This window comes from Eurypyga helias, unplaced genomic scaffold (assembly GCF_000690775.1).
Source record: "Eurypyga helias isolate BGI_N326 unplaced genomic scaffold, ASM69077v1 scaffold12973, whole genome shotgun sequence".
Classification (NCBI taxonomy): domain Eukaryota; kingdom Metazoa; phylum Chordata; class Aves; order Eurypygiformes; family Eurypygidae; genus Eurypyga; species Eurypyga helias.
This window is the reverse complement of record NW_010241915.1, coordinates 11561-34503: the sequence shown is the minus strand read 5'-3', so window position 1 is coordinate 34503 and position 22943 is coordinate 11561. Positions and strand designations below refer to the sequence as shown.

The 22943-nt window shown below is 43.3% G+C and overlaps 1 protein-coding gene across 1 annotated transcript in view; it reads left to right on the top strand.

The window, feature by feature from the left end:
* NT5E (5'-nucleotidase, ecto (CD73)) overlaps positions 1-22392 on the top strand; it is a gene marked incomplete at its 5' end in the record, with an annotated part of 25409 nt that extends 3017 nt beyond the window's left edge. Inside the window, 8 exons of the mRNA XM_010148901.1 lie at positions 1445-1667; positions 7466-7654; positions 12146-12343; positions 13802-13953; positions 17734-17846; positions 18642-18787; positions 21031-21231; positions 22235-22392. Of these exons, the coding sequence (XP_010147203.1) occupies positions 1445-1667; positions 7466-7654; positions 12146-12343; positions 13802-13953; positions 17734-17846; positions 18642-18787; positions 21031-21231; positions 22235-22392 (1380 nt within the window). The remainder of the gene's footprint in view (positions 1-1444; positions 1668-7465; positions 7655-12145; positions 12344-13801; positions 13954-17733; positions 17847-18641; positions 18788-21030; positions 21232-22234) is intronic.
* Between the last annotated feature and the right edge of the window lie 551 nt (positions 22393-22943).

Sequence of the window (22943 nt, the reverse complement as noted above, 5' to 3'; positions counted from 1 at the left end):
ATGTGGCTCTTTCCCGGGGGTGTGAGCAGTATTCTCACTACCATAGCCGGGAGCAGTTGGTTGCCAATGCAACTTACTGCCCATTTCCTGATTTTTCCACAGGCCCATTGACTATCTGCCTGTGGGCATCAGAGGAGTCAGGGGTCGTTGTCTCCTCTGAGAGGAAGACACTGCCAGGCAGTGAGCTTCCGTGCATGTGTGGCGTCAGAGTCCTGCTTGGGTTGGAACGTGTTTATATTAACGTGAGGGTTAATGTAATCTGTTTGGGGAATAGAAGTTGGAACAAACACATAGGGGTTGTTTATCTAAGTAGAGCAGAGAGGTATATAAATCTTCTTAGATTAGGAATGCAACTTTCCCCCACTTAATCTTCAGAACGAAATTATAAGCACGCTTATGGCTGGAAGAGTTGGCCCACTGGATTTAGCAACCCTTTCATGCTCTGCTCCAGTTGCTACCTGGAAACTTGTACCGAGTTATGCTATTACCACATTTCCATGGATATACCTTTTCCCTTACTAACATCTAAACATGCTATGAAGTTCTTGCATATATTTTGCTTCTACAAAGTTGCCAGCTGTTGCCAAACTTGCAGGTACAGACATGTAGCAACTTAGGCTGAGCATGAAAGAGGGGCGAGCAGGAGAAAGTTTCATGGTCCTACAACGTAAATCTGTTTTTGTCTGCTTAACCAACCTAGAACAACTAAACAGTCTCATCTTGTGGATGTCACTTGCTGGTCAATAAACCGGACCGCTTGTTTTGTGTGATGCTCTCAGCACTTCGCGGTGTTGTGCACACACACATCCCCCTACCTACTATGGATTGTCAGTGGAGATTCTCCCTAGTTAATAAACATGAGAGTTTCCACAAGGTAATGATATTGGTGATGGCTAGAAAATTATATTTTCTTGTTAGATGTTAGAGATCACAAGAACTCTTACTAAATGTGAATTCAATATGTTAAAAAACTGTAGTCCAAGCACAAGCTCTTAAACTGCATGTTTTATTTAAAGATAACAAAAGTTGTCGTTGGCATTTAACATCTTCAGCAGTATTTTGTTCAAACAATGTATTTTCCGTACACAAAATCCATGTTTTCCTTTGTGGTTGTTGTTAATCCTCTTTCTTGCAGTAACAGGATGAAAAAACAGTGGGTTTTCACCTGGTATATGATTACAAACATGTATGTAGATAGGTTTTAGTTTTCGACTTTCATATCTGCATTGATATAAAAGAGCCTAAAAAGTAAAAAACTAAATCTACAATAGAGTAACATTTCTGTGCTCATGAGAAACAGGGATGTGCTGTTTTAGATGGGTTAGGATTTTCTTCCGTAGAACATAGACTTTGTTTTCTCAAACGTACCTTGTTTGTAATTTCTGAGAGTATTTAGACTGAATATTGGAGGCAGAGTGTGATGTTTTCCTCTTGTTTTTCACAGGCTTTGGGGAACCATGAGTTTGATGGAGGAGTGAGTGGATTATTGGATCCTCTTCTTAAAAATGCTAATTTTACAATCCTGAGTGCAAACATTAAGGGTAAAACCCCATTAGCCATCGAAATGATGAAATATGTTCATCCTTTTAAAATAGTGCATTTTGACTCAGAATCAGTGGGAATTGTGGGCTACACTACAAAGGAAACTTCTTTTCTTTCACAGCCAGGTATGTATTCTTCAGTATATAAATTTACATCCTTTGCTTCTATTTTATTACTTGCCCACTTGTTTGAATCCAAAAGTGAATGTTTTCAGCTGAAAAGTGAGAAGTTTGTTGTTTTAACATTATATACTTGTATTATTCAACTTTATAACTGTCTGATTTTTAAACTGGAGAAGGCTTGTTAACATTATAAGCCATTTTCATACAGACCTAAATGATTTAGCATCACTGAATTACCTGAGATTATAAGAAGGTCAATGAAATTGCAGGAGAGTATTTTATTGTTATTTATCCATTTAAACAAATGTTAAAACAAATACAGCTTGCCTCTGGAGTGAAATGTGTTCAAACCAGGATATTTCTCAGTGTGTTGAAATTTTGCTCTCGGGTGCCTCCATGCTCAAGCCATAGCAAAAGCCAGGAAGGCTTCATGTGTGTTTTCAAAGCAGAAGTTGGCCAAGATGTTTTTAGCCTCTCAAATATTTCCAGAAATTAGACTACAGAAGGAACACCCATTCAGCTTTTACCACAATTGCTTCATTCATGAGTAAAATTAGAATTGATGAGGAAAAAGACCTCTCAATTTCTGACTATTTTTTCCAACACTTAAGGGGTTTTGGTTTGGTGAGAGTTTGGTTTGGGTTTTTGTGTTCTGGGTTTTTTTTAGTAAAATAAAATAGTCTATTGGAACGAGAAACACATTTAAATCAGCTGTAGGAGATCTGAGTCACTGCCTGCTCAAAGCTCAGCCCACCTCTGAGATAATCAGACTTTCTTCCCTGGTTTTTGCAGTAGGATGCCCTAAGCACTGGTTTAAAATATTTTCCACATTGAAAAAGAACTTCATATTATTACTTCTCTTTCCATTGCTTAGTAATGCATAAGCAATGCATAGCTTCCTTGAGCAAAAGAATACTCAATACTTTGAGGAAGTATTAGAATATAAAACTCTTCCTTCTGTGCTCTGTAATTCCTATGCTCTCTGTTTACACTATCAGGAAGTGGATGTCTGAGGTCAGAATAGACTTCAGTATCTCACTCCTTGTTTACAGTGATGTGGTTTTGGAGTACTTTTTGGGTTTTTTCCCTACTGAAAAAGAAAATTGATCTGTATTTTGCGTAGGCAATAGAATTTCACCTGTGCGTGAGGGTAGATATCAGCTGACATCACGCTAAATTTGGAAAATGGACCGACAGCCAATATTATGCTTCATTAAGGATTAATAAAATAGATCTCAGATCTTCTTCCACACAACTGTGTTGCTGCGATGAGATCACCGAATCAACTTATATACTAGAGGAAGGTCCAGATAGAATTGGAATGATTCTCTAAGGCATTAAAATACATTGCCAATAACATCTAGACATCATGGCCAGGCTGGATGAGGCTTTGAGCAACCTGACCTAGTGGGAGGTGTCCCATCCCAGGGCAGGGGTTTTGGACTAGATGATCTTTAAGGTCCCTTCCAACCCAACCCGTTCCGTGATTCTGTGATCACATTGAATGCCTCAGTATGCTGAAACATCGTAATGGAGACCACAACTAGGAAAAACAGCGTTAGCAGTGTTGTTAGCTCTGTAGATGCAGCTGAAGCAGCCCTAGGCTAAATATATCCCGCAGTGTAATTGAGCAACAAGCAGGGCAAATTCTAACAACAACATTTATAGTGATCGGGGTTTTTATAATTTTCCGCTTTGCCTTCTCAGTGTGTGGATGAACGTTTGGAAGCTTTGGAAATATGGATTCAAATTATGTTGATAGAACTCAGTGACTGTATATCACATGTGACCTAGCAATCCTTCAGACTGATAAAATTGGGGCAGAGGTGGGTTGGTGGCAAAATAATTATCACCCTAATTCCCATTCAATGAATAAGATACATTGTGAATTTTAAATTCAGCACTTCGCTTATCTCTACACACTTCTTCCAGATGATTCGCTTTTCTCAGACTGTGCAGCAGTTGCTTTGACGTGCTCTACACTCTTAGGGCATTTTTGAGGCAAATGGCAAGCTTGAAAATCCTGAAACATGTGAATTCCTACATGACTACTTTCAGTGGAAACCTTTTGTGTGATTTCTTCTGTTGTTAATTCTCAATACTTTCCACACAATTATGAAATCACAACTTGTACTTTTCATAGTCTGCTTAAAGCAGCTATCAACATACTTGAACAGAGTATAAAATCCTTAAATCTCAAGTGTTTCCATCGTGAAGGAACAATTAATCTCTGCTGAAGGTACTGTTAATGTTACTGTTTGGAAACCATAGGGATGGGGATCTCTTAGCACAATTTATAGATTACAGCCAATTGGCAGTTTTTCTAAAGTTCTCCTCCATTTTGCTGTATACAGTGATCTCAGCTGAATGCCCAACCAGTTTTTCCACATCCTGCAGGAGTTGTTCATAACTTGGCACATGGACAGAGTTGTCTGTTTGTGTATTAGCTTTGCACTGATAATCCTAAAACCATCTTTCTAGTATTTGCTCTCTTGCTTTAGTTCTGCAATCATGTTGTAAATCCCTCAAAATATTTAATGTCTCGATCTGCCCTGAGGGATTCTACATACGCATTTGGTGCTGTGAAGTTACGCATTTCTTTTGCCCATAGTTGTTTTGTCTGAGGTGGAAACCCAAAGCCGCTTGGGCTGTTACCCTACAGGCAGCAAATTATTTACTAAAACTATCATCTTGGCAGAGTTTTCTAAAATGGAATTTCAAATTCCATTTATTCCACTTTATTCTGGCTAGCTTGCATAATCTATTTTAACGTGCAGCCAGTTCTTTTTCCTTGTTCATTTGTAGCACAGTTGGGATGTTTTATCTGAAACTCTATCCCATCTAAAAAGAAAAGAGGATGTCACATCAGTTTAATGCCTTGAAAGAGAAGTGAAATACTGACATGAGAGATAAGTAACTCTTAAATAAGCACTTTATTTCAATTCAGATTGTTCTGAAGAATATACTAGTTGAGTCCTAAGCAGTATATTGCTTTTCTGCCTTGTTTCTTTGAGAAATGAGAACAGTGTACTTGCTCTTGCAGTTCCCCGCTGTGTAACTTTTGAAACTGTTGCCCCATTTCAACTCAATTAGATCAAGCTGGATGCTGAGCTGTGTGAAATGCCGTGGGCAGGTCACATCACAGAGAGGGTGTGAAAGAAGCCCCTGCAACCCCCAAGCAGGAATCCCTTTCTGAGGGCGCAGTGGGCAGCCAGGTGGGTTGGCAGTGCCGCTGCCAGCCCCAGTGCCAGTGGCTGCCTATCCCCTGCCGTCACAGTCCCGGGACAGAGCTGGGTTCAGTGGCATGGGCCAAGCCTTGTTTTTGCCCTCATTATGAAAGCAGGTTGGTTTGCTTTAGTATGGGTTGAAGATTAGTGCTAATATGTCTTCGGTGTATGGTGCAGTGTAGGCTGCAGTGGCTTAGAGGGGAAACGGAGCTGGTGCTGATGGGGAGAGCTTGGTTATCACAGAATGGTTTAAGTTGGAAGGGACCTTGAAGACCGTCTAGTTCCAACCCCCCTGCCATGGGCAGGGCCACCTTCCACTAGACCAGGTTGCTCAAAGCCTCATCCAGCCTGGCCTTGAACGCTTCCAGGGATGGGGCATCCACAGCTTCTCTGGGCAACCTGTTCCAGTGCCTCACCACCCTCTTTCGGAAGAATTTATTCCTTACATCCAATCTAAATCTACTGTCTTTTAGTTTAAACCCATCACTCCCTGTCCTATCACTACAGGCTCTTGTAAAAAGCCCCCCCGCAGCTTCCTTGTAGCCCCTTCAGGTACTGGAAGGTGCAATAAGGTCTCCCCAGAGCCTTCTCTTCTCCAGGCTGAACAAGCCCAATTCTCTCACCCTTTCATCATAGGCAAGGGGCTCCAGCCCTCTGGTCCAGCCCTCTGATCGTGGCCTCCTCTGGACTTGCTCCAACGCGTCGATATGGGCTGCACGTCATGGGAGAAGTTAGCTGCAGGCAGCTGCGTGCTAGCACAGCTTGCTCTTGCCCTTCATCTGGAGAGCTCAGCTCTCTTTACAGAACTGGTCCCCACACCGTTGTGTGCGTGGCTGTTGTAGCTCCTCCATGGGTGGCGAGAGGAGCACGTGAAGGCCCTGCGCTCAAGGACCATTGCTCGGACTTCCCCTTTTGCCAGTAGCTCTGCATCAGGCCCAGCTTCTGTCGAGCACAAAGATGTACAAAGAGGAGCTGAAGTTGGTGGCTTCCTTCAGCCTGGAGAATGAAGGCTAAGGGGGCACTAAGTGCAGTTTTTCACTGTTTTATGGGGGTTCATGGAGAAGACGGGGACAGACTTGTCCCAGAGGGGCACAGAGAAAGGACAAGAAACAATGGGCTCAAGTAGTACCACAGGAAATTATGGTGGGATGTAAGGAAAAAATTTGTCATGGTAAGAGCTGTTAAACCGTGAAACAGGTTGCCCAGAGAGGTTATGGAATTTCAGCTTGTTCAGACAAGACCCTAGGCAACATCATCTGGCTTTGAGTTCCTGCTCTGAGTGGGTTTTGGACTAGATGGCCCCTGGAGGTCCCTTCCAACCTCAATTAACATAGGACTCTCTGATTCTAAGAAGAGGTCCACAGGAAGAAAATGTGGGGATGTGCTGCACAATTCGCTCTGCAATGTGCAGTGCAGAGATTCCCTCTGGCAGTAACAGAACTATTCAATGGGTGTGGTGGGGAACCAATTTATGTAACCCTCTTTTATCTCTTCCATTGTAGCAGCTTCCTCTTCGTTTCCTGAGACAATTCGTTTCACTCCTCCCTTTGTTAGCAAATAATGTAAATCTTTTTACTTTAAAGGCCTATTTCAAAAGGGTTTGATCAAAAAGAACGCTGCAGGAAGGAGAGGATTTAGGTAGAGGGGGAGTTGGTTGAAATGTTACTTCACTGAAAAGTTTAGGATTACAGTTTGTTGCCTCTGTTCTTAAACTCTATTCTTCAAACTTTGACAAAGAAAATAGCCTCTTACATAGGAAGTCCTGTTGCGCAACCAAAAACACTGTGCCCAGGATAAAAGCACGTCATTTGTTTAGTGGTCTTGTAACTGTGTGTCACGTTAGATTAATTTCAGAGGGCACAAAAACCTTGCAGAAAGATTGTGAGTTTCCCAACACTGTGGTCCGGAAAAGGTCTCTCCTTTCCAGACTTTCCGTTCTTTATGTTCTTGTTTCAGGATGGTAGCTCGATTGTGTGCTGTGCTTTATGGGTATTACTGAGAGTGGTTCACATTGGGTGAGATAATTTGGACAAAAAGGCAATTCAGAGTTTAGTGCAGGACTTTGAAGAAGCTGCTGTTTAAAGCCTCAGAAGGGAAGGGGAAAAAGTAAGAGGACTATGGAGTAAAAAGAGAGATATTTAACTCCAGAGAAGACAGAAGATCTCAAAGATAACTTAGGAAGGAAAAAATCCTTGAAAGTACAATTCAAGTGTTTATACTCAAACACGTACTGACATACAGTTTCAATTCTCTAGCTAAATATTAAAAGCCATTCAGTTTTTGGTCCCACAATTGGTGTAATTGGAATTTTTTTATGGAGTTACAACTTGTTTAGTGTAGCCAAGTACGTACAGTTCAGTGGAGGAGCATTGTTAGCCTAAGCACACAGGTACTCCTGAGAAACTGGACAACATCAGATCAGGAGCTTGAACCAACTAAGGACATTCGAAAGCCACTGACATTCAAAGTTCCATTAATTATACCAAATCGTATCCAATATAAACTACATTTAAAAAAATCTATTAAGTTATTTTGTAAATACATTAATGCTTGTTTTCTTTTTTTTTTTTTAAGGGGATGATGTAATCTTCGAAGATGAAATTGAAGCGTTGCAAACACAAGTGAATGCGCTTACTGCTATGGGAGTGAACAAAATAATTGCACTAGGACACTCTGGGTTTACTGTGGACAAAAATATTGCCAAAAAAGTGAAAGGAGTGGATGTTGTAATTGGAGGACATACAAACACATTTCTCTATACAGGTATTTTACTTCTTACTAAAATGTTGCTTTTAAAACAAAGCTGAAACTGTGTCTCTTTAAACTCAGAGGACTTTCACAGATCTGGTTTACTGATGGCTATGCCGGGTCAGATCCATAGTTAGTACCTATTCATAACTTCCATGGAAGAAACTAAATAAAACAGTCTATGAGCAAGAAGTGCCCTAACTCACTGAAATGTACCTTAATGCTGTGAATGTTCAAGGTGACCTATACAGAGGAACCAACGTAAGTTACTGCCAAACATATTGTACCTGTTCCAAGCACACACAAAAAAAGGAGTAAACAAGATGTTTACATTTAACCTTGTATGTGACTGAACAAAAAAGTCAATCATAGAAGACTTTAAAAGTGATACCAATGTAGATTTCCCATAAAATTTCTATATTCAGAGGTCTCCATTAGCCCTGCCATTAAAAAAACTTTTCCCACGTTTCTTCTCTTTCAGACCCTCTTTTAATCTGACTTTATTCTTCTTTTCCCTAGAGACAGACATCCTTCCAGGGATAAGCATTCTTGATCCGATTCCTCCCACAGCAACGCTACTTTAGGTAAAACCTGCCATCAGCAGCGTCTCCAGTGCTGCTGCCTTTCCTGTGCCAGTATGTAAGGACACAAGTAAAAGGACGGATGAGGGTTTTTTTAACCATCAAAGATAGCTCGTTAAATTTAGCAGAAACTTTATTAACTGTTTCAGACTATAACAAGAATTTTCTGTATTTTTCAGCAAAATTTCCCTTCTGCCCCAGTCACAGGGATAGCACCACGTACCCTAGGAACTTAACCCCTTAAAAGCTTTGCATTGTCCATTTCATCCTCTTCTCTCCCTACTCATGTCCTCTCACTTTCTCATGCCTTTTTGGTCTCATCTGGGCTCTCACCTTATATTATCCCCCTTGTTAAGAAGAAACAATTTTATCCTACAGTTATACATTAAACAGTTTGGAGTATATCTTGAATTTGGCCTTGGATCACTAAGGTGGAACCCCAAAGCATTTGCACACCTACCTACATGTCAGAAGCCGCAGTTAGCATAGGGGTGCAGCAGGTGGTCACACTGGAACAGACAATAGAACCATCTATCCCAACGTCTTGTCTCCAAGTGACCAAGGGGGAATGGTGAGGCAAGCGTGGACAAGCCTCTGGAGATGCTGTACTCAAATCTGCTCCCACCTTCCACTAGCTTGCAGCTCAAAGACTTCCCAAGCCTGAAGTGGCCTCTTGGTATTTGTCAGTTCCCACTAGATCTTCTCCTTCCTGAACTTGCCTCGTCTCCTCTTGAGCCCCTTCAGCCTTCACAGTGGCCAGTGGCAGGGCGTTCCACCTGCACATCCTGCACGACCTTGCTCTTTCATCTGGGTGCAGCCTGCTGCCTGCTGGTGCCATTTTTCTGCAGTTTTATCAAATTATTTTTGAGATGGGGAAAACCAAGAATGCACACAGTATTCAAAATGTGCATTCATTGTGGACTTACACAGTGGAATCCTGATTCTTTTGCACAGGCTTGTTGGTCAGTGCCTGTAGAGAGTTTGTGCCTCAAAGTGGTAGTCATACTAGTCAAAATGCCTTATTGTCCAAAGAGGTGCCACTGTTCATGATGTGGACTCATGACCTGAAGTGCTCCAGGAGTTGGGATGTATGAGTTCATATCCAGTCTGTCTCTGTAGGAGTTCACACACACATCTCTTTTCATCCCAGTGAGTACCCCACTGTCAGACTAAACTAGGTCAAGCTGTTCCATCTATCCCCATCTGAAGCTGTTCAAGGTTCACAGGGCCAGAGAGAGGACACAGGACAGGACTCTGCAGGTTAAAGACATCAGCTGGGGGTGGGCTCTGGTCCCTTTTCCAAGGGCTGTACTGTTTTGATAAACCAAGTCTGTCTTACTTTTTTATTAACACAGGAGAAATGAGGAAAAAAATATCCAAAGAAGTATCTGGGAGAGATACATCAAAAAAATGTATCCATTCGTTTAGTCAAAATATGGTTTTTGACAGAATATGATCAGAGCCTATAGTTTTTATTCCAAGAGCTGAGAAGCACTTGCTAATCCATCCAGGAGCACCATGAGTGCGTTTCTGAATCATTCCATTTTGTGTCAAAGCCATCAGCCAACATTCACAATGAAATACCCATATCTGTGGAGGTCATAGTTTTAAGTGTCTGCTTGTCTGTGCGTGTACATTAAGCCTATAAGCTCTCACTTAAATCAATAGAGAGGTAATCAATAACTGGCAGCAGAATTTAGGAGAATGGTTCAGCTCAGTCTACGTGGAGGTGTACCAGCTGGTCAGCTGAATCTGGCTGTCATGGGAGTTGAAGGACATATCGCCCATGCAGACACCTCCAGAGAGATATCTTAATATAATGGCCTAATCTTAGACTCGTCCTGCCTATCTGTCTCCAAGACATTTGCAAATATCTGGTTTGTCCCCAGATTATGTGGCAAATGTCTTTGACTTGTTCAGGCATGCTCTGGGTTTGCCGAACTGATTCAAACAGTAATGGCAGTTTTAGGTTAGAGAATTTTAATTTCTGGTTTTCATCAGAAAGGGTGTTCTGAGAACGTAGTGTGTTGGCTAAAACCAGGTAAGAAAACAGGGAAGTGTTACGGGTTCTTCAGTTACACAGTATGAATTTGTGCATTTGTAACAAAACAGCCTCTCACGCTTTGAGATCTCACACACATGCAGGCTTTGACACGTGTGTGCGTGGATTCCCGTGCCGGTTTCTCTGGGGATAAGATGCACTGAAAAGTCTTCTTTCATTTCAGAAGGAACATATCCATCTTATAACAGAATAATGTCACAGTGGTAATTAATCCTGCAAGAAAGTATTGGTATCAGAACGTATTTCTTCAGAAAACAGGAAAGGAATAAGGCTCTGGACAAGCACTTAGCCACGTGCAGCCGATGTAAACTAAAACGATGAGCAGCAGGCATGACTTTCTCTTGCTAATGCTCTGTTCTTTCGAGGGCAACACAAGGTCAGGAGATCAAAACCAATTTTTTTTTCAGTTCCAGAAGCCCAAAGGTACTTTTGCATGCTGCAGGGTTCTCATTAGCTACAGGATTTCTTAAATGCTTCCCAGAATAAATACCAAATAGTGAAGAGGAATCAACTGGAAGCCAACTCTGTGAGCCAGGCTGAATGTAGAAAAAAAAGTTTTCTGTTAAATTTGGTTCAGCTTGTAATTTGTTACAGTCATTCTTTCTGAAGAAGAGGAGTTAGGGAAAAATATAAATCATATTGGAGTTCTAGGGGCAACATTTGTCATGCTGCTTATCCTAGGGTTTCATATTATGTAAACAACAGTAAATGGAAGGAAAACAGTTCTTCTGAGAGCAGTGGAAGTGAGGAGCCTGCTTTCCTCTGTGCCCGCTCCCTATGTCCCCGCCCTGCTGGCAGCTCTTGCTGACACCGGGATGGCACTGCCACCAGCTCTGGGACAGGAGGGAGCAGCAGGCTCTGCGGGGGGCTCCGCAGCAAGACCTGCCACGCAACACGTGTTGCCTCTCGGAGCCACCTGACCTTGGTTTTTGGTGACAGTGGGGTAGGAATATTGACGGGAATAAGGGGGGAGTGATACTGCTCTGACAATATTGCCAAGGAGACAGACAGGATGCACCTTGGTACCTTCAGTACCCTTGAGACAAGCTGTGCTGTGTAGTTGTCTTTGCCTCTTTCCCCCTCGGCGTGGCTTCTGAATCGGTTTCTAAATCCTGTGGTGGCCTATGCCACCTGAGCCAAGATCTCTCTTCTCTGTAAATGCCTTGCTTTCATCTCTCTGTTTCCAAGTCCTACATCTAATCACCCTTCAAGCTTTGCAGGTTGGCAAGGGTATGTAACCATGGCCATGTAACACTAATGCTACTGAAGTTTGCTTTTGCAGGGGATTTGCAGCCTGTCTGAAATTTTGGAGGCTAAGTTTGGCATAGTAAAAAAAAACCCCAACCAACCAGTTGGGTGTATGCCCAAGTTCACAGATTTGCTTGTAGGTATTCTGGCTGCATGTTATCAATAAAAAGACTTTAAACTTTTTCATATCAAGAAGCCCTCTGTACGTTTTACTAAAATTCTCATTTTCTGTCTGATGGGGATAAATGCAGTGTGAAGGCTTAACAATAAACTTTTCAGCCAGAGGCGGGTATGTGTGCATTACTGAGAGCTTGAGATTGAGATAATTGGAATGAAAAGTTCCTTTGTTGCTATTGTGACGTGATGTCATGGAGGAGTGTGCTGTCATAACTTAAAAAAACAGTGTGGCAGTTATCATGTCCTGCAAACAACGTTCGTCTCTTATGAAATAACTGAACATCCAAACATGTGCTCGTTGTCCAATAAATCCATTGTTTTCTGCTTAATATCCTATTTGGGTTTTTTTAAGGCTGAGAAACATCTGAAATGTTGTTCCAATAATTCCTTGAAGGTCGCGTGAGCTGCAGACCCACGTTACATGCTTGTTTCGTGTAGGTACCCCACCCTCTACCGAACAGCCAGCTGGCCCGTATCCATTCATGGTTGACTCAGATGACGGGAGGAAGGTGCCAGTTGTACAAGCTTATGCTTATGGAAAATATCTTGGCTACTTAAATGTGACGTTTGACAAGAAAGGAAACGTAGTCGAAGCAGTTGGCAACCCCATTCTGCTGGACAGCAGTGTTCCTGAAGGTACGTGGCCTGGCCGGTGGAGTTTGCCGGCAGCACTCCGCTGCCATTCAGGTATTACCGTGTTAAATACACGGTGCAGTGTCGCACAGGAATTCAGTTTTCTCCCTTGTGGTTCTCTTTGGTTGAAGGGTTCAGGCTGTGTTACACTCCTACCCGTTAGCCCCACAAATGGAGTCTGGTTTTGTCTATTTAAAAATCACTGAAAGTCCTTTTGTAGGAACTTGGGTGATGCCCTGCCTGACTGTTTAGCAGAACCCATTCCACTTAGCCCTGTAATTATGATTTAAAAGATTATGAGGACTAATTTAAGCTGTTTTGCCAGAGGCCGGGTTCTTCAGAGTTTAGGTCAATGTAGGAAAGTGGAAATGTTCCAGAAAGAAAGTGGAATACTCTGGCAATGTGCAACTGTAATATACAAACCCCACAACTTGTTGTTTTCAGTGCTGAGTGTGTTCCATGTTTCAGCTCTGGAAGATGTAAAGAACTGGGAGGAGGAGCTTTCTGTTCATAACGCTCTCTGAGCACTGTTACCTGATTTTTGTCAGCTCTGTTATTAGCTGGCGTGGTTCTCCAGTCTGTGATTCTTGTCCAGTGCTTATTGTATGAAGCTCTGAGCTTTTTTCAGACTTTCTAGTTCTATCAGAGTATTTATGAAATAAATACTTTAAAAACTATGTATTCATATATATAATCCCATTTACTGTTATTCTCAGAAATCAGTGTAATGAGATGATGTAAAGAGACTTCACATTCTTTCTCTGATATCAGTAGAAGTAAAAATTCAGATACATAAGTTCTCTCATTTTATAAATGTTGCTGTTGCTGACAGCTTTGTGGAAAATGCTTAAGACTGATTGATAGCTGATAGAAAACAGTTGTGACATTACTTGTCTGTACATACAAGTATCTTTGGATCTGGGTGGTTTGGGGATTTTTGTTCCCAAAGAATTAGATTTGCACCTGGCAGACAGATGTGCTTAGAGAATTATTTTTTATAAATGGTTTATTCCTTGACATTGATATTTGAGCTAGTATTCCCTTTAGCACTGTGATAAAGGGGAGGAAGCTATAATTGGGGAGTGGGCGGGAAGATATGTCAAAGATGTGATGTCAAATAAAGACTAAGCTCACTTGTACATTAAAAGTTCTCTTACCTATTAAGGCAGGTGCCAGAAACCCCATCAGTCAGAGGTTAGAACAGGACTGGGCAAAGGTATTTTTAAGTGTTGTAGAGGAGCTGCCCTTGCTGTGACACAGGAATAGCCTGTTCACTTGATTGTCCTGTCCCGCCTGCTCCCTTGACAGTCTTCGTTTGAAGTGAGCGTGGATGGCATGTTGCTTGAAGAGCCTTTAGGGAAAGTGTAACACTTTAGAATCATGAAGAGCAGGGTTTTTTCCTAAGCTTTGTATTCATCAAAGTGTCACTGATATGAAATACACTCTTATACTACTTTGCAGATATGCACATTAAAGAAGAAGTGGAACGATGGAGGAAAGACCTGGGGAATTATTCCACAGAGATTGGAAAAACTAGCGTTTACCTGAATGGTACCAGCCAAGCATGCCGTTTCCAAGAATGTAACATGGGAAATTTGCTTTGTGATGCTGTGGTAAGACGTTGCCACTGTGGGTGGCAATCCCATCCAAGTGTTAATCCCGATATGAAATGCTCCTGGGCTCTGAACGATTGGTGCATGGGCTCTGTGCTCATTCCAACACCGTAACATCCCGTGTGTCCCTAGAAAGTTTGGCAGAAGCAAAGCTATAATGGCTCTTGCTGTGTAGAGTGAGGAGTGGTTTATTCTTCATGTGCATCCTCATATACAGAACAGACAGTTCGCAGCTGGGCTCCGAGGCTGCGGTTTTAAGAGACACAGTCATGTCATCTAAGAGCCCATTCCTCAAGCAAGGAGGAGAGCTCGGCTTCCCTGCCCCACTCCTGCCCTGCTACCGGCCCCCTGCTCATGGCACTTACCTTCTGCCCCATCATTACTCACTGGGCTCTGCTGTCACCCCTTTTTTTAACACATTAGCCCAGGAAAAAAAAAATCTGTATAGTTTTTCTGCTGAGTTGCTGATATGAATTGTCCCCCTGAAGAGTCCAAGATGTGCCAGCTGAAGCAAAGGAAGGGAAAGGCCATACACACACACACACACACACACGCACAAAACTGGGTGCAGAATCGGTAAAAGGCCCCAGCACCCCAGCCCAGAGGGAGCCACCGGCCCCTGCTGCATCCTGACAGGTATCACTGGGCTTTAACAGTCACATAGCACCAGAAGGTCTTTTTATGAGAAGTCACTTCCAGTTTTTAAACTACCTGGTTTTGATTGTTTTACTGTCCCACAGCAGCACCATTTCCTTTGGGTGCTCCAGGGAAAAAAAAAACGTTCACTAAAAGGACCGTTTCCAGAAAATGAGCACTGCCATAAATACCCTGCAGCATTGCCACAAAGTAGGAGCCAATTAATAATCATGAGGTTTCATTTAGATATTTCCCTAAAGCTGTTCATTCAGTCCATGTGATTGCTTTTATTGTAAGCCTTAAAATATCTCTTAGTACATGTGCTAATTTCCAAATTAGATTAAGATCTGGGAATTCTATGTACAGTCCTACTAAAACTGCAGCGCCTTGCTTTTTTCTTCCTGCTGGACTTCTTAAAGTTTTTATTTGAAAAATGCGATCAACTGCTTGGGCACTTTTTAAGCTTAAAGAAAGTAACTTTGTAGCCTTCCTGAAGTTGTAGATCTTCTTGCTATACTTTCTGCCTTGGGAGGTCAAATGCTACTTTAGTTAAATCCGTGTCTCTAGACAACCGCCTGCAGTCATCAGTAGATACACGGATTGCCCTTCATAGCGCTTGCATTACCCGTTCTACACTTGCTTTCCTGTCTGCTGCCATGCATTCGGGGGTATGAAGGTAAAAAACAGACCTTTCTGTGCCATGGGCTTTAATATTCAGAGTTGTCCTAGGAAATCCAGAGATGGAGAAATGTGAAAGATGGATTAAACAGTTTTACTGAGTCAGAACAGAGGTGCCACAGGAATCAGTGCGACTACTCCCAAGGGTAGTCCAGAATCTCAGAAAAAAAGGTTGACAGACCCAGATGGCATTTTACAAAGGACTTGAAAGGAACTTAAATGTGAAATGGCTGTGAAATTGCTAACATCAGTGTGTGAGCTCTTGGTTTAAACTGCCTCTACGCTCAGGACTGGAGCACAGCAAGGGTAGCACTGCAATTTAAAAATACTTCTGTGGGGAACTGAGGAATTACAGATTTGTATGACTGATTTACTAATTTGTTCCAGGCAAATTAGTAAATAGGGGGGTAGAGTTCAGACTGAAATCAGCAAACAGAACAAAATCCATTGCTTCATTAAGTATGAGTTATGAACTTAAGAATACGGAGACAGGCTGAGAGAGTTGGACTTGTTCAGCCTGGAGAAGAGAAGGCTCCAGGGAGACCTTATAGCCCCTTCCAGTACCTGAAGGGGCTACAAGGAAGCTGGAGGGGACTTTTTACAAGGGCCTGTAGTGTCAGGACAAGGGGTAACGGGTTTAAATTGAAAGTGGGGGGGGTTAGATTGGATATCAGGAAGAAGTTCTTCACGGAGAGGGTGGTGAGGCAGTGGAACAGGTTCCCCAGAGAAGCTGTGGATGCCCCATCCCTGGAAGTGTTCAAGGCCAGGCTGGATGAGGCTTTGAGCAACCTGGTCTAGTTGAAGATGTCCCAGCTCATTGCAGGGGGGTTGGACTAGACAATCTTTAACAGTCCCTTCCAGCCCATACCGTTCTATGGTTTTATAATATCTCATGGATCTGCCCACAGGGAATAACTTTGATCACTAAGCTGGAACCACAAAGCATTTACACGCCTACAAGTCAGAAGCTGCAAACACTTAGTGTAGGGGTGCAGCAGAGAAGTGGCCAAATGGAACAGAGGACAGGACCAACTATCCCAGTGTCTTGTCCTCAAGTGACCAAGAGAGGATGGTGAGGGAAGAGCGAACAGCTGGGCAAGCCTGCGGAGATGCTGTAATCTGCTCCCATCTCCCAGAGGCTTGCAGTTGAGGGACTTCCCAAGCCAGAAATGGGCTCTTGGTATTTACCAGCTCCCACCGGATCTTCTCTTCCTTAAACTTGCCTCCTCTTGAGCCCCTTCAGCCTTCACAACAGCTGGTGGCAAGGGCGTTCCACCTGCACCTCCTGTGAGACCTTGCTCTTTCGTCTGGGTCCAGCCTGCTGCCCGCTGGCCGGATGCCTGCTGGAGGACAAGGAGGGTCCTTGCACTGGACCACTAGTTCCTCTTCATGCAACTCAGGATTTTATAGGCTTCTCAGGTATTTTCTGTCTCTTTACAAGGTCAGTCTCTCTTAGCCTGCATCATCATTCTACATTCAGAGACTTTTCTGTGTCTCTGAGCACCCTTGTCACCCCTCTCTTAACCTTAGTTATTTATTATTCTTGAAATAAGAAACCACACCAATTCCTACCCAGCCTCCACATGCTCTTCTGGATTTTATAGACTTCTGTCATGTCCTGCCTGTACTTCTTTCTCTCTTTGTGAGACTGAGGATTCATAACCATATTCATTCCTGTATGGAAACCAGTCCATCCCTTCCATTACCCTTGTTTCCTTTCTCATCTTTTTCCTGTCCTACTGAGTTATTTCTGAGGAATTTCTGTAGGCTTGTCAGCCTTATGCAGCTGAGTACTTCCCTCATGTCCATTTTCTTTACTAATTAGGATGCTGCAAGCAAATATTATCTCGTCCTTTCATTTTGTCAGAGCTCTGCCACTGTTGGAGACACGATGCTGTGCAGAGCAGACTTTTGGGTCTGACCTAGTACGCCTGTTTCCTGTTCCTCCACTCCTCTACATCTTTCTAGTTTGCCAAGACCATTCCAAATATTAAAAACCAATCTCAGAGAAGCTGAAAATTCTTAATTGCAACATACAACAAGAGCTAGATTAATTTATATATCCCTCTACATGTTTTTAATGCCCAGCTGTGTTTAAGGTCCTCTTCACTTCCCAGTTCTCCAAATATGCTCTAATCATTTGTCTTTATCACAGTAATTTGAATCAAAAAATCATCCTTTCTTTGTTCAGCTGGCCTGCCCTGGTCATGTCATACACACACAGACTACGGGAGAGTTCATTACAGAAAAAGGCAAATATTTTAACAAAGCAAAATACGTATTTTAATGTGTTTGGCAGTGGATTTTTTTTTTAATAATACAGTATTTTACAGTGGGGCTGAAGATAATGTCAAAGAAGATATAAAACTTTTCCATCCCTTTTCAGTCTCAGATTGCGTTTGCTGTAAACTTCCAGAGCCTAGACTAAGCGAAGATTAAGTCACTTTAAACCTTTTCCTTTGGTAGCTTTATGAGAACGTCATACGTCCAGATAAGACGTCATGGAACCATGTTTCAATGTGCATCCTGAATGGAGGTGGGATACGGTCACCCATTGATGAACAGAGCACTAATGGTACGTAAAATTATGAGCTGTGTGACAACTTTAGCAAGGAAGAATTGAGTTATCATGCAAGCCTGAACCCAGTGTCAGGTGTGGGCTTGTTTTGATGGGATTTGTGGAGTGTTTGGAAGCTATTTCAAACATTCTGAGATGGTTACCCATCATTAGAGCCCAACCACGCTCAGGATGGCATTAATAAAAGCTACTAGTGTCGGTGGTACACAGCGCTTTTTATCGTTTCCCTCTCTCCTTGCTGCCCTGGCACAAAGCAAGCTAGTGGGTATTTCTTCACCTCCTGCTGTGGAGGGTCACGTGGCATGGTCGCTGGGAGCCCTCTGTAGTCTGAGGGAGAAAAAGTGAATTCTGGGTTTTCTGAATGCTGAGGTTTTACAGGTCTTATTTTCCTGATATCACATAAATGAAGTCAATCAGGTCTTTTTCATTTTAGCTTAACCTCTCTGTAGGTCTACGTGAGTAAGCCTTAAGTAATTGGGAAATTTACCTTAGTAAGAATATCTGCTTTCCTCTGTGGTAGGTTGGTGGTCTGTAATCTTTTAGCAGTTATTTGAAGAGCAATACATGCAGTTACATCAAACTGGGATTTATTGGACTTGATACTTGTTGGATGACAAAGATGCAGGTTCTTTGACCGGGACAATATCTGTGACGCTCAAGTCTACTGGCCCTCATTTTCTCAGATCATATTTGCTATGTTCCTTGTCAAAAACTTATGTTAAACGACCCTAAACTAATATGGCAAACTTTAAAAAAAAAGATAACAAATGAAACAAAGCCTCATTCCCCCAGGTAGCATTACTATGGAAGATTTGCTGTCTGTCTTGCCATTTGGAGGCCGCTTTGATCTGGTGAGGGTACAAGGCTCCACTCTGAAGGAAGCTTTTGAGCACAGCGTGCACAGACACGGAAGAGGAAGTGGAGAGCTGCTGCAGGTTGCAGGTAGGTTTTCTTCCTTCCTCTTATCAGTTTTCCGAGGCAGCTGTCCCTTCTGTTGGCATCGTTTGTGTTACGCCTGGGAGCCTCTTTAAGAATAGAAAGCAAGCTGGCCATCATCCTTACCCCCAGCCTCACGCAGGCCAGCTGACGTTGCTTCTCCTGCGTATGTTCGGCTGAGCGGCTGCAGCACAGGCCATCGCTGTTCCCTTCAGCAGTGACAGGATTCCCAGGTGGTTCAGTAACCCGTCACGGCAGCAGTTGAACACTCCAGCTAACTACCAGAGGATGTAACTGAGCATTGCTGTAACACAGCAGTAGCTGAAACAAACTCCAGTTCTTTGTGGGCAGCCAACCTGAAACCTCAGACTAGATGTCTCTGCCAGTTACTGCCGAATTTCAGCTCATCAGAATCACTTTGTGCCCTTGTCTAACGATCACTGACAGTTTTAGTTAGTCCAAGTTGGCTATGGAATTTCTCCAGTGAATTTCTAAATATTTTAGAGATGAACAGTTAAACACGTGCACATTTCTCGAATTGCAGCTCCACATGGATGTCTTCAAGGCCAGGCTGGATGAGGCTTTGAGCAACCTGGTCTAGTGGAAGGTGTCCCTGCCCATGGCAGGGGGGTTGGAACTAGATGGGCTTTAAGGTCCCTTCCAACCCAAACCATTCTGTGATTCTATGATTCTACCCAGGTGTGTGCTACACTGCGATCTCGTTTCTTCCTGCTCTTTCTGTGATGCAACGCAGTTTATTGCTTATGTAGCAGAAAACCTAAGCTTCAGGGGCAGGGGCTGAGGGAGGTTTCCCCCTCCGTGCCTCTCTCACCAGGTAGCCCGGTGATGGGGGCATTAGTGATCTCAAACCCCCGCATGCCAAGGACACAACTCACATCTTGCACACGATTCACCACTAAGTTACCAGGTTTTCAGGCACCACTGAGGTACAGCAGCAGCAGATCTTCTGCTGGCTGCCTTCTCACAGAAAAAAAGACAAGTGGTAGCCCTGGAAAGGGTTCAGGACAGAAGATCCAGAGCAGGAAGAGCACCAGGGTTGGAAGAGCCTCTGTGCTTTGGACAAGGTTCAGTAGCTTCCTGATCAGGAAATTGTTAGCATCGTTGTTCTGGGGGCCCAACTCTCCCCAGGCTTTCACTGAGGAAGGCTCACAACCGGAAAAGTTACTCCTGCAGTGAGTAGAAACTGCAACGTTCAGCCCAAACCTGGCTTTCTTTTTTCAGGACAGTACTTATTATCCATAATAGCTGCTAAGTTAGGGTGGCTGCCTGGTTTTAGCAGTCATTTCCGACAACAAGACAGTGGAATGAGAAAGCATATGACTGCAGAAACAAGGGAAGGTATTTTTGTCTTGAAGTATCCTAGTCCCATGACCGGTAATTTCCCAGTGGAATAGTGATGAGAACAGACGATCAAGTCAATAACTGAGGTGGGACAATACACTTCAGCAATTCTCTACCATGATGAATTTCCTGGATAACTACTAATTATTGTATAATGAATATATGGTATTAACTGGTACCACTCAGAACAATATAACCTCTCAGTCATGTAAGCTAACACAAAGAGTCTGTTGAAAATTACGGAAGATACGACTTCTGACTGTGTATGTTCAATAGACACGGCATAAAGGACGACAAGTCTACCCGCGTACAGGTCGGGATGTCAGGTCTATCCACCTGTGCGACAGGAGGTCTAATCCCCACTGCAGGCAGAGAAGACAGGTCTACCCAGTCTGTGGGAAAGGAGGACAGGTCTATCCCGAGTACAGGCTGCGGTAGTATGGGCAGGTAGGACGGGTCTACCCGCAGTTGTAAGAGAGGCTAATGAGTATAAAATTAGAAATCAGATTAACTGCAAAGTGTACATTTCTGACACTTTCTCAAGAAGTGATTGCTTATAAATCGTGCAAATTATGATTATTTTTCAAAGATGGCTCACTTTTGGACTTTTGATATTAACACAGAATCATAGAATGGTTGGGGTTGGAGAAGGGACCTTAAAGCCCATCTAATTCCAACCCCCCTGCCATGGGCAGGGACACCTTCCACTAGACCAGGTTGCTCAAAGCCTCATCCAGCCTGGCCTTGAAGACAACATGTTTCCATGTTGTTTAGTGCCATAGTAAACCCAATTCTCAGTGTTTTGAATAAACCTGCTCTGTTTTTCTGGAAAGCACGCCGCACTTTTTCAGGCCCAAGCTACTCAAACGTGCATTCTTATTTTATAGGTATCCACGTGGCCTATGATCTCTCCAGAGCCCCAGGAAGCAGAGTCGTTAGTTTAGAAGTGCTTTGCACAACTTGCCGAGTCCCAGCCTACGTCCCGCTCCAGATGGATGAAATATACAATGTGACTCTTCCCTCCTATATGTTGTTTGGAGGAGATGGATATCATATGCTGAAAGACAAAAATCTGGGATACAGTAAAGGTAAGGATGGGCTCCAACAGGGTAGCAGACAGTTCCCAAAACTTAAAAGAACTTTTTACAGTACAAGTCTCAGACTTTTGGCTTTTACTGGATAGATTGAATTTGTGTCTGATCTGACGGCTCTGGATTTAAAAGCATGCATTTATCAAAAAAATTTTCCTTTTGGACCTTCATTACAGACTGTGGTTTTGGACCTACAGGGTGTTTTAATCTGAAATTGATTCTCACAAGTGGGATTAGTGGTTTTCATCACATTCATCCTACAGCCTGTACGCTGGAGGCGGGGGTCAGGAGCTGTAGTTTTCATTAAGTACCCATTTATGTAGAAATCAATTCACACAGAAAAAGCATTAGGAATAATGACAAGGAACAACTTGAGAGGTTCTAGTAGTCCAGTCCAGCAGAGGAGCAAAACTATGATGGCTTTTAAGGTGGAACTGTTGCACTTTAGGATTGTAAGAGCTCGTATCAGAAAGGGCTCGTAAGACACGGTGGGCTGCAGTGACTCAAGGGGGTCTTCCACTGTAGAAAATCCACATCATACTCTGCGTGCACGCAGCAGCACACAGACTAGAAATTCTTCTCAAAAACAAGTAAAATTGAATTTGAAAAGGTTTAAACGATGCTTTGCCAGCTCTGTAGCACCCTACCCCAAACAGGTGGGAAGGAGGTGATCTCCTCCTACCTAAATCTGACTGGAAGTTACCATCGAAAGCAGAAAGATGCAGACACACAAAAATGCACGCAAGGAGAACTCTTAATTTTCTGTAAAACGTGAGTTGCTACCAAAAATTCAGGCTCCAAACCACCACGGATGTTTTATCTGCCCACAACAACTCTCCGCACCCCCACGCTGTCCCGATGGCAGGCCCCAGCTCAGAACGACAACCCGCAGGAAAGGGTTGGGATTTGAGCTCAAATGGCTAGTTTGGACAGATTCTTAAATTCTGGGTGAGAGCTGGGCTGCTGCTGAGAAGGCTGTCTCTGGTTTTGTTTTGTTCAGGGGAACCCGATATCGAGGTTGTTTCCCGTTACCTCCAGAGAATGAAGAGAGTTTACCCAGCTGTTGAAGGCCGAATAAAGTTCTCCTCTGGAAGCCGTATTGAAGGAAGTCTTACCCTGATCTCTCTGTTGTTCACTGTAGCATTCTTGCACACCTGATTTTTGCTTGCTACGGTTTCGTTCAGAGGGAGGCAGGAGAGATGGTGCTGCCAAAGGGGAGAGGGAACCGTTCTCTTTCCTTACACCTCGGAACGAACGAGCGTTTTGATTCTGCACGTCAACAGCGGGCAGCACCTGCAACTGCCTTCAATCTGGCGGAGTCAGCGACGCACACGGTGCAGAACGGGCGGGCGGAATTCACCACTTCTCTTAGTTTGAATTGGCAGGTACGACCCAGCTTGCGTTAAGGCGCAATTCAATCGGATGTTTCAAGCAGCAAAGTACTGGTTAATGTTGACGCTCTGTCATAAAACCCCCGCCCACCAAAATGGGATGGTTTTAACTTATCAAATCCTTTGGGCTGCTCTGGGTAGTGAGTTGATTAAGGATCTGATTCCAGTAATGTAAACCAGCTTCAGGGATCGGGTTCATTACAGCTGTTCATTACAGATCAAGATCCCCTGATCTCTGCTCAGGGTTAAAGCTTTCCATCTAGTAATTCCACTTTGCTTCCCGTATCATGCCGACGCCAATTAAAGTGCTGGACTAAG